At 39.6% G+C, this 12,332-nt stretch overlaps 1 protein-coding gene across 4 annotated transcripts in view; it reads left to right on the top strand.

Annotated features, from left to right (window-relative positions):
• Kcnma1 (potassium calcium-activated channel subfamily M alpha 1) overlaps window positions 1-12,332 on the top strand; it is a 706,297-nt gene that overhangs the window by 660,938 nt on the left and 33,027 nt on the right. For all 4 annotated transcript variants that reach the window (XM_027931402.3, XM_027931380.3, XM_027931382.3 and 1 more), the window contains one exon: window positions 12,055-12,168. In XM_027931402.3, the coding sequence (XP_027787203.3) occupies window positions 12,055-12,168 (114 nt within the window). The remainder of the gene's footprint in view (window positions 1-12,054; window positions 12,169-12,332) is intronic.

Below are 12,332 nucleotides of genomic sequence, written 5' to 3' on the forward strand. Positions count from 1 at the left end.
AAAAGACAGGATCTGTGCCAGAGCTTGTGAAGGCATCTGGAAGAGGTTCTTGAATTCTTTGCTTTTTTATTCTTAAAATTTGGACTCATGAAAGAGACATCAACTTTGGATTTGAAAGAGAATTTGAATCATCCCTATTTTAAGGAAGAATAAAAGGAGGGGGAACAGACCAGTTGCCCTGACAAAAGTCATTCTGCTGCAAATGAACCCCTATTGTCTGGATGCTGGGGTCTAGAAGGGAGGATTGGGCATCAGGATTTGAGTCTTCTCCTGAGACAGAGTATGATGTCATGTGTACGGTTGGAATCTGCAATCTTCAATGCATATATCTGAGTTTGTTGACAAAAACTCTGTGATAGGACACTAGTTACTTTTTTTTTTTTTCACTAGTTACTTTTTTAAAAAGCTCAAACCCATGAAAGACTGTAGTTATTCCTGAATACTGAGTGACCCAATCCAAAGTATCACAGTTCCAGCATTATGTATAATGCTCCATAACCAAAAGGAATTTGGGCATTGCCTTTCTCTGATTGTGGATGGGAAAACCATGTATGGAGTAGACGGTGAACCCCTGTGAGTGCTCATAGAGAGTTAGGGGTTGATCTGGGGCTAACGCCCATGCCTTGGTTTTCTCTTGTTAGCCCTACAACTCTATTGCTGAATAATAATGTTAGTCCTTATAAAGTGCTTACTCTGTGCCAGGAGCTATTGTAAGAAGGTTACTTGTATCAACTAATTTAATCTTTATGACCTAATATCCTTTCATTTTACAAATGAAGAAACTGAGTTTTAGGATTTAAGTAAATTGCCCTAGGGTAGAAAACTAGAAATGGAAAGAGACATGACTCAAGAGGACTGATTTCAATCTAGCTGTAAACCATGATGTTATGGCTCATTTCAGGTTGTTGTCAAAGGGTGCTTATTGATGGTGCTGTGGACAGGGTTGCTCAGAATCAAGCTAGCACCAATCAAACCCTCCTCCAGTGAAGAGTGTGTGTGTGTGTGTATGTTCACATGCATGTGCTAAGACCTGACCCAAAGATCTAAGATTGCAGTTTCATATTCATCTGTCAGCACAAATATATATGTAGAAAATCCTTTAACACTTAAAAGAAAAAAAAAATAAACAAAATGCCCTTATTGAAAGGATAATCAAATGTTTGCAACCTTAGCCACTATCTTAAGCTAGGCATCCTGTATCTAGAACTATTAAGAAACAGCTGGCCTTAAAGTTGTCAGCAACAGGATTCTGCTTTTCCTGAGTTACATGGCAATGCTTGGATCACTTGGCAAATCCATCTTTTACAGCTACTTAATTTTCTGTGTGCTTAAGATATGGATGTTTTAGTTTCCTTGTGATTTTGTAGCTCTGGGTTTTGCTAAGATGGCCATTGGTTCATACTAAACCAAACAACTGGGGCCCATTTGGCATTTGGTGTTTTAAATGTAAAAGGACATTTGAACTACATGACAAATGCTGAAAAACAAAGCCCATAGCACTGAGAACATAAAGGAACTGTTTATAATGAAAAGGTGGTTACATTTTCAGTCAATCTATCACTTTAATGAGCTCTTTGCATTTCTTTGATTAATGCTCACAAAAGGGGGAGAAAAAATTGATGTAATGGAAACAAAATGGTATATAGTCTTGGCAACAAGAAGGGGGGATTTCTGTGTGTTTTATTAGTCTCCACGTCATATCACTGTCTTGCAATGTATATGTCTGCATGTTCCCTGGCATTGCAAACCTCTAGTTTACTGGAAATGAGATCCAGCATGAAAGAGGAGATCCTATGTTAGTGGCAAAATATCCTTTGTCCTTTAGTGGTGTCAGCAAAAGGGAGGATCTCAGAACAGGAATTAAGAATAAATAATAATAAAGAAAGATCTGACACAGTCTCTGACATATTGAGATGAGGAATCCAATAGGTATATGAAGATCAAGAAAGAAGCTTAAAAATACTTAAACATTAGCACATAGTACTTAGCACATAACCGATAGAAATTCATACAATTTAATTTTTTGTCTGTGTTAGGCAAGTGCACTACCACTGAGCTACAATCCTGGCCCTAAATTCAGACATTTTAAAATAGTAAGTAAAGGGAATGGAAGCATGCAGAGGGAGACAGCTGTGTGCAATGCCTAAATGTGGGGAGAGAAGGTAATTGAGGCAAGCTTTCTGGAGGAGGTGATAGAGGGGCAGGAACTGGGTGAGAAGGGCAGAGAAGGGTAGCATTTCTGGGGTGGGCACACTTGTTTTGGTAAGAGCAGGGACAAGAATTAGCATTTGCCACTCTTCCTCTGTATTGCAAAGCAGTCCTCACTGCTCTCTTTCAACTGTGTGCCTAGAGCATTGTGGCTCTTTGTAGGCCCCTTATAGCCAATGATGACTGGACATGAGGACTCTGCAGCCTCTGCTCTGAGATTGAGTAGCTCTTATAAAATGAGGTTGAAACAACAGAAACCTGGAAATCCTGAAAGCTCTCCTTGGGCCCTCCTTCATCTAAAGTACTTTACTTTATAACCTTAGGCTAGTCAGTTCCTTCCTAGAGATTCAGTCTCTCAAAATGACCTTTTAGATCCCTACAAACCAACAAGGCAAGCCCATCTACCATGTCAACCAGCTGCTCTTATCCCATAAGGGTCACACAGAATTTTCAGATTTCAGGGCATTTTTTCCTTTTATTTATGTGTGATTTTTATATTATTTCCACTATACAAATAAGTAATATTCATTTTAGAAAATTTACGAACTCTTAGAAGCAAAAAGAAGAAAATATGCATCCTTTATTTTCAAAAGTTGAGGGGCTGGGGATGTGGCTCAAGCGGTAGGTAGCACACTCGCCTGGCATGCCTGTGGCCTGGGTTCGATCCTCAGCACCACATACAAACGAAGATGTTGAGTCCGCCGAAAACTAAAAAATAAATATTAAAAAAATTCTCTCTCTCTCTCTCTCTCTCTTTAAAAAAGAAAAAAGTTGACATATTAGTCTTGTGTGTGTGTGTGTGTGTGTGTGTGTGTTACTGGGGATTAAACCTAGGGCCTTATGCATACAACGCAAGCACTCTACCAACTGAGCTATATCCCCAACTCCTTATATTTGTTTTTTAAAATAGGTATAAACACTTTATTCTCAAATATTTGATTGTATATTGTTTTTTTTATGTCATTAAAAGTTTTCTACAATATTTTTAGTGAATGCATATTTAACAATCAGTATTCTCAAATTTGACATTCATGTGTTTTTCAGTTTAATATTATATTTTAATAACTATGCACAAAATAACATTTTACCAAATCATTAATATAAGGAAATTATTACTGTACACATAATTTTTAGTAATGAAATAGCTTAGGCCAAAGTTTGAGTCACTTGATTCATATTGACAGAGTATGTTGTGTTTTTAAGGTGTAAAACGAATTAGGAGGAAGTAAAGATCAATCAGGAAATGGTAGAAACCGTGCTAGGACATCTTGAGCTATTGGGCAAATAAAGACATTACACCAAGTGAATATCAGGTTTCTTTCCAAATCCGTGGTTTTAGCTGTACTTGAATTGTGACTAGCTTTGCTTTGTTGTTTTTTTTTTCTCCCTCTTCTTTTCTTCCTTCCTTCCACTAACCAATCCCTCTCAGAGACAAACATTAGACAAAGTTTTTTAAGTTAACATTAAGGATAGAGACCATCTGCTTGGAGAGATGATTCAAATATATATTTGTTTCATGGGTGTGAGATTTGTCTATGGGCTGAATAGATCTCGGGAGGCTTAATGGGCAAATAGCTCCAGAGATTTTTTTTTTTTTTTTTTTTTTTTTCGGTTGGCTGGTCTTGTTTGCTTTGGTTTGGGTCAGGACCAAAATGCAAACTCTAAAATGGATGAGGCACTATGCCTTGGGTGGAGTTAGCTTCCCAAGGTGCTAATCAAATACAGTCTCTAGAAAAATGTACTGTTAGAATTGTCAGTGTTACTTATTGGAAAGAAAAATAAATGGGGGCAGGGGTATTAACCCAGATCTTGTCACTGGTCACTCTCACTGGACATAGGCAAGTGGAAACACTTAAACAAAGGATGCCGTCATGTTTCCATAGATACACATGATCCCATGCATAGGAATCCTTCGCAAGAAGAACAGAGTTAGTTACTATACTAATTGGGAGCTTTGGGTACATGTGATAGAAATCCAACTCAAAAAGGCTTATGTAGTAAGAGTGTCACAGAAGGGAGCCGCTTTTGGCTTTAAAAGGTACAATTGGGTCCGGGAGCTTCAGCAATGGTAGAGCTGTGCCCTGTTCCCTTCACCCCTTAATTCATTTGCCTGTTTCCATTTGCCCCACGTGGACTATGTGGACATCAGCAGCCCACTATTTACAACCTTCTGACTTTGCAGCCACAACATGTTTAACATCTTTGACAGAAGGAACATTGATTGGTTGGTTTGAGGACAGACTCCTCAATGATGAGTCCAGGATGAGGGAGGGCCATCTTGCTGGCCTTGTCAAATCAGATTCCTGGCTTCATGTTGCCAGTCCTGTGCTCAGAGTGCAAATGAGGTTGTCCTCTGACACAACCACCATGGTAGAATGGTTCCTTAGATGGAGAAGGAGTTGAAAGAAGCTAAAAACATATACCATCTCAGTTGGTAACTTATTGTTAGCTTTGCCACTAACTGGTTTCCTTACTTTTGGGGCTAAGAACTTCTCTGCTCTGAGCCACAATTTCCTTGTCTGGAAAATGGAGAAATTGCCTAGAGGATTTCCAAAACTTTTGTGTGTCTAACATAGAATGATCAGTAAAGAGTCACCCTTAGGTTTCACAGAATTGTGTATTTATGCTGTTTCCAAACTCTTTATGCTCCGGTGTGTGCCAACGCTCTCCACCAAGCACAGGGCTATTTGGCAGAAAGCAGACAACCACACTGTCAAAAATTGGCAGGAGAGTTTCCCCTTCCCTCCTGGACATAGAGCCGCAGGACACTGTGGGTTCTATGGCCCCCTCAGGTTTCTAAGTGGAAAGTAGTCCCTTGGAGTGGCCTGTGGGTAGTATCAGTAGAACTGCCACCTTGGTAGATGATTAGTTTCTAGTGAGTAAACATAGTCAGCTGCCTGGACTTCATGACTATGAACTACAACTTTGTGGAAAACTACTATTAAAAAAAATTGCAAGGAAAAACTGAGGTTTTTTTTTTTTTTCTTATAGTCTTTTCCCCAAAAGACTCTGAATGTATGGATTTCCCCCTCCTAGTTAGAAAGCAATGGGATTTTCTTTACTTGAGCTGCTGAAGAATTTGTTGGAATACATAGTGCAAAAATGACTGCTGTGGCTATTACTGGAGTTACTCAGGGGAGCTATTCAGATGCCTCATTTATTGGAGCTTAATAGATTAAAAGTCCAAATTGAGTCTCATGATATAAGCCTAATCAAGTTCTAATCTGCATAATTTTCCCATAAGCAGCAATGGGAAATTTGGATAATTTATGTTTCAGCAGTTGCCAATCATGTGTTAAATAGCATTGTTGCATTTACTTATCAAAATATTTTTATTGATCTTCACTTCATCTGACATTTGGCTTTGGGATTTCCCCCCCTCCCTGGCATTAACAGGAAATTTAATTCATCTCCTAGATGATGTATTATGAGATGTTTCTCTTGATTTTAACATGTCTTTATAGATCATTTTTAACGGTGATCTTTCCCTTTTACAACTTCATATTGAATACCTGTCTCAGCAAACCTAAATGACTGGGCCTAATTTATCTCCCTAGTTTAGCATAGCATATGGATTTCTAACCATCATTTATATGCACACAATAAAAGATAATTTGGTTCGCCATTTCAACCAATTCCTTCATGTTAAATCTAAGGGGGTGGAGGAAGCACTTACCTTCATTTCTCCATCTACTCTAGGGGAGGTGATGGATAAGAGTTTCCATCTCCCTCTCCCCCTGAAAAGGCTTGGGGACTTAACCAGGGAAGATTTAGAAAGTACTTTGTGTTTCCCCCATGGAAAAGTGCCGTAATAAAGCATTTATTATATGTACTGAGTTCTTCATGCCGCTACACTGATGCAAGTTAAGCCTATCTACAATGGGTCCCAGTTGCTGTCTGCTGTTGTTTAAAAGTGGAAACAATAAAAAAATAAGACTGGCTCGGGCCTCAAACTTGCCTGCCAGGGTTGGTACCTGAGAAGGAGAGACCAACCCTAAAGTAGGGGGTGAAATACTGTGTGTGGTGTGGTGATCTGTGGACTCTCACGTCAGACTGCTTGGCCGCAGCTCCCAGACCTGCCACTCAGCAGCTGGATATGCCTGAGCAAGCTATTGGATTGTTCTCTTTATTATTTTCCTCCTACAAAATGAAAACATTAATAGTCCCTCAACTCCTAGGGTTGTGATGAGGAATAAAGAAGGTAGATTGGGAGAAAAACCTCAGTACAGTCTGGTACATAGTAATATAACACATGTGGTATCTAAGAGGATACCATGGAGCTAGTTTGCTGGATTCACACCTGAGGTCAGATACCTAGATGTGTGTTCCTGGGCAAGTTGCTTGCCTTCTCTGTGCTTCATTTTTCTCACCTGCTGAATAATAATCTCTAGTTAGAAGAGTTTTGAGAACTAAAGTTATTATGCCAACAGAATTTAGGACGTAATAGGCTCTCAATAAATATGCTATTATTTTTTCCTTGAGGTTATTTCAGTTCCCCTTCTTCATTATCAGTTATCTTAATCAGTCTAACCCTAGGGCATTTCTGACTTTGCTTTGCATTCCATAGTGTTTGTCACTTTCTAATACACTTACATCTACCTTGCCCTAGGGATCTTTTCTAGTATTTCTCTCTGGTAGAGCATCTCTGAGCTGCAGCCTTCTCCACTTGTAACCATATGGTTTCTCTTACCTGCTGCATATATAGTTCATGCATGCATATAGCAGAAGTCCAAAACAGCTCATTTAAAAAAATGAAGGCTTGATGATCTCTTTATTATTTCCATGTTTTTGTCTGCACACTTCTCAGGAATAGATCAAGTGTCTATTACATTGTTTAATTCTAAGACCTCCTAAATGAAATCCCATTGTCTGAATGTCTGCTAAAGGGCACTTAACCTTCCCTAACCTGAGGCCCAGCTCAGTCAGCCTCTGGAATAACCAATATCATGGGAAGGACACCAGATGCTGCTGATTGCAAGTTCAAGCTGAACCCAGCAGGACTACATATGACCAAGAGCACAAATGCTGCCAAAGAACGTGGAGGGTAGCAAAACCATTTTAGGAGCCGAGAAGCTTAAGAGAAAAGATTATGCTTTCAAATAGCTAATGGAGGTGGGAAATTCAATCTAGAAAACAGAGCCTCCAGAGAGATTCTGCAACTGCTAGAAGAATTGAAGAACCTTTCTTACATGGAGACTGGCCACCAGTTTTCTAATATACCTAAACAAAAATACCAGTCTTCCCCATATCCAAACTCCTTTTTCCTTAGATATGTTGGACTGAAGTTTATCACAGGACTGATGTGATTATTTATACCAGAACATATCCATGTTCAAACAATGCTTCTTGCCTTTTCATTAGTTTTCCAAGATTTACTCATTGTGAAAATTTGTTTTAATTCGCTATGCATGGTGGTGCACACCTGTAAACCCAGCAGCTTGGGAGGCTGAGGCAGGAGGATTGCAAGTTCAAAGCTAGCCTTAGAGACTTAGTGAAATGGTGTCTCAAAATAAAAATTAAAAAGAGCTGGGGATGTGACTCAGTAGTCAAGCACCTTTTGGTTCAGTCCCTAGTACCAAATATATATATATATATATATATATATATATATATATATATATATATATATATATATATATATATATAGGAGAGAGTCTGTGCAGTGCTTACAGTTACATGGCTAAGAAGTAGGTGATCCAGATTGAAGCCATGACATCTAACTTCAAGCCCATACTCTTAACTATCCCAGTGTATTTCTTCTGTAGATGCCAAGCAATCTGTGGACAATCGGGAAGTTCAAAGAAATAGGAAACTGAGTCTTTGGCCTATAGAATGAGAATACTTGGTTGAGATAGTGGTGGTGAAGGCATCTATAGTTGATGCCAAATGAATAGAAGAGGTAGTGGATGCCTATCATATCTGTCACTAAAGTCTGGAAAGGGGAGCAACCTTCACTTGAAGGAGATGAGATGATCTTTGGAAGTCATTTTTAGTGCGAAACTTGCCTCCCCTGGCCATGCCCAACAGAGGCAATGGGAATACATCTAAAGACTCACAAGCCCGTATCAGTGAGAGCTAGAGCTATAGATAATTAAACTTGAACCTGCTTCTTCTTCTTCTTTTTTTTTTTTTTTTTTTTTTTCTGTTTAGGACTTCTTATTCTCTCTCTCTCATGCTAACATTCTTAGTCATTTCTTGTGGCAAAATAATGAGTCATTTCTAAAATTGATTTCCCAAATGTTAGTTTACTAACAAACGAAGGGACAGTTTCCTGGATTTGCTGTACATCCCGGAGTACATTCCATGTGTCAGTTCTCTCAAGCACTGCTTCCATAGAGATACAAAGTGCCACCAAACATGTACCCAGTGCTGTTGCAATAAAAGAGTGCGGAGCCAAATAATCAGAGGGTTGGATACAATAGAGACCAATCCCTCAGTCAACAATTGAGACCAACCCCCTGTGAAGAATGGAGAAAAACGCCACCATTTGGCATCAGAGGCCAGATTACCTCTTCCTTTTAATGGAAGGCACCCAAGTCTCCCTTCGCTCCAAGGTTCCTTAGGGAATCTGAGAAGGACCAGAATTTTCCCATATTAAGGTTCCCATGAAAAAAAATAATGCTAGTAAATTCTGTTCATCTTTAACACAACTCTACATGAGAGGAAAAAGGGAAAATCTATTTTTTATTGGGCTGTTATTGTCTTTTGCTTTAAAAAAATGTGTTACCAGAAAAGTAGAAACATAAGACAACCCATTAGTATTGCTGAAGTTTTCTTGCCAACCAAAGCACACTGCTCTTGGGGTCGGGGATGGGGAGAGACAGACCTTCGATGGAGGGATGTCTTTGGACACCCTCCATGGTTTGTCAGTTGCAGATGCTAATGGAACCAGGCTTGGTGACTGAAGGGGAAAATGGAATATGAAAGAGGCCTAGGAAGCAAGCATGTCATTTCTAAATGAAGGTTTCATGCAAAGGAATTGAGTCTTTTCACAGCTGAAAATGGAATCTTTAAATAAGATAAAATAAAAGGATGCTTTGGCTTGTTGCAGATTCTGTAATGAAATACAGTTTTCCTAATACCGTGTGACCTGCATTTCTCCCTGCTCTATGGGTGCTATTCCTTGACGTACAAACCCGTATTTTCTCAAGTCAGCATTTGATGATGGATGTCAAAATACAGGCCATGTATTATGCATATAGCATTACCGATTTAAGGTGTTTACTTGTCAAGTTGAAGAAATTCAAAAACGTCACATCCACTGAATCTGCACAGCTGCCACTTGCAGTTTTTCATGCTTTTGAATGAAACTTCTGATAAAAACAGTTTAGTTTTCCCCTTCACTATTCTAGGGGAAGAAAACAGCTAGCATTTAAAATGCATGTTCTTGGTTATGAGGTTAGCTGAAAAACATACCCTCAGAAGTTCAGGAAGATGGACACTAGACTGTCTTTCAAAATGACTTGCTCTGTTCACAGTATATTATCATAAAGAATAAAATTAAGTGAAATTAGGGAATGGATACTAAATAAAAGTTTTCTTCCTGAAAGTCTGGCACTTGATATGAAATTGATACATGGGAGAGTGGAAAATAAGAAAGTCCTTTTATATTTTTCTGGCATTTCATGCATAGATAACCTGCTCCAAACAACAGGCAATTATTGAGCACCTGTCATTTTATGCCTGATTCATGCATAGCCAAAATGCTAGATTCAGCCCAATCTTGTCACATTACTGGAGAGTGAGTCAGAAATCTGGTCATATAATCTATTTGAAGTTTTTTTCCTGGTAATGTAGCATATGACTTTGAACCATAGTTCCTAATTCCTGGATAAGTATGTGTGGCAATACACCAAGGACAAAAAGAATCCAAAGTCAATGTGAGCACCTGCCTGTCTCCCAAGGTGGGGTAGCAAACTGAGTCTCATATCCAACTGGAGAAATTAACTTTCAACAAGTGAACATATGAGGCAAGTAAGTTTCTCGTGTTTATGTGTCTCTATGAATGCCCTGAGAGGTAGTCCCTAGACTTATCTGGGATCCTTTCTTATTCTCTCTGAAGTTATGATTGATCCAAGCTCATGTACTCAGGTCTTGGGCCTGAGACCCAAGGAAGCTCAAACTGCAAAATCATAAACCAAGCAGCTGCTTTCCAGGTTTTCCGTACCCACATTTGCCTTATGATATTGCTGTTGGACCCCCTGAGAAATTCAATGGATCCACAGTAAATAAATGGCATGTATTATCAGTTGGGAGGATTGTAGTGTTATAGTTAAAGCTTCGTCCCAGGGTTTCATAAACTGACTTCCAGACATTCACGTATAATCGAATCAAGCCTTTATTGAAGCACACCTGTGGCGGCTGACCAGAACATAAAACTGTTCCCCTGATCAGCCCCGAACAATTGCAAGGGCACTCCTTATAAGCCTGAAAACCGCAAAAGGGATGTTCGGTGGGTCTAGCCAATGCAAGCAAGCCAGGTTACAGAAGCAGGACAGTGCAGTCAAGCAGAGGGAAGCCTAACCAATCACAGTTAGCCCAGTCACCCCAGTTACAGAAACAGAGCCCCGTTACCCTAGATACAGAAACAAACCCCATTAGGTAGTTCTGTGTTCTTAAAGGTTTCTATAGCAAAAGGAAAAGAACATCTTGCTCCAGACATGACTCTTCTACTTGGCATGGTTGTTTTACAGGATGAAGTCATAAAACAAAATGGAGTCACATTTGCTCCTACTATCACAGTAGTTGCAAACATAGAAAATTCCTTCTCAATTTGGCTTAAACAAAAATATTATATTTTATGTTGTGCATATATGTGTAAAAATATTATGCCATGTGTAAGCATGTAAAAGAGAGAAAGAGAAAGAAAAGAGAAACTCAGTGTGTGTATGAAATCTCACATATTAGGAAACTAAGTTAGGGTGGTTCCTGGGTAGTTATCTCAGGAACTCGGGCAGTTCTGTGATTCATTTCAGTCAGTATCATGAAGGTGCTTTGGTACTGAGCCAGTGTTCATCCTATTTGCAAGATGGCTGCCACAGGTCCAGGCACTGGAGGCACACATAAGGATGTTCAGTGTATTAAATGAAAATCTCTTCTTTTTAAGAGGAAGGAAGCAATTCTTCAAAGCCCCAGTCAAGATTCCCCCTACCCCACCTTCCATTGTCCAGCACTGTGTCAAAACCCAAGCCAGTCACTGACTGGCAGGAGGAGAAGCAATCACTTGGTTTAAGATAACAGTCAGGAGAGATTAGGTGTGCTGAAGTAAGGACAACAGTGACAAACAAACAAGTTGCCATGGTTTAAAACAATGCAGCTTTGTTTTTCACTTGGACAGAATGCTTTGTGAGTCTGGGCAACTGTCCAGGGCTCCTGTATACACTTGACCTCCATTGCAACCTGTGCCCCCACAGTTGTCATGGCCTGGGATAGAAAGACAGCAAGTCAAATACTTGTACCAGAAGTAATCTGCATTGCTGTGTTCACTTGTCATGTGCCAGAGCATTTCAGGTGTCACATGGTCCTCTCTAACTCCATGGGGACAGAGGTCAATTTTCCTATGTGCCAGAAAGGAGAGGGGATTGAAATCTGTAAGAAGGAATAAATAATTGGAGTAGTCTAGATTTTTAGAGAACAATCAAAGTGAGTTAGAATTATTTACAATGGTTTCCTACTTTGTCCTTTTAAAAAATTACCCATCTAAGTTTATCCTGAGAGTGAAAATTGTTGACCTCTAAGTAATGCATAAGCTACATTTTAGGGGTTGCATATGTAAACTGTACTCTCAATATTTCCAAATTTTCCACTTCTCTAATTTTTCTTCCTCCTCTGTTTTCTTGCCACTAGGATTCACACCTCCAGGAATGGACAGATCCTCTCCGGATAACAGCCCAGTGCACGGGATGTTACGCCAGCCATCCATCACCACTGGGGTCAACATACCCATCATCACTGAACTAGGTGGGGGTCATTGTTGGCTCTGGGGGGAATTTTTTTGTCCTCTTTTCCAGACCATTCAGGATATAAGGAGGTTGGCCTACCTTTTGCTCTTTCAGCCTCTTAATGGGTTTTGTTTGCTGTGTAGTTGGACAGGGGCAGGGGTAGAAAGAAATATGGCAGACTAC

This window comes from Marmota flaviventris, chromosome 4 (genome assembly GCF_047511675.1).
Source record: "Marmota flaviventris isolate mMarFla1 chromosome 4, mMarFla1.hap1, whole genome shotgun sequence".
Lineage (NCBI taxonomy): Eukaryota > Metazoa > Chordata > Mammalia > Rodentia > Sciuridae > Marmota > Marmota flaviventris.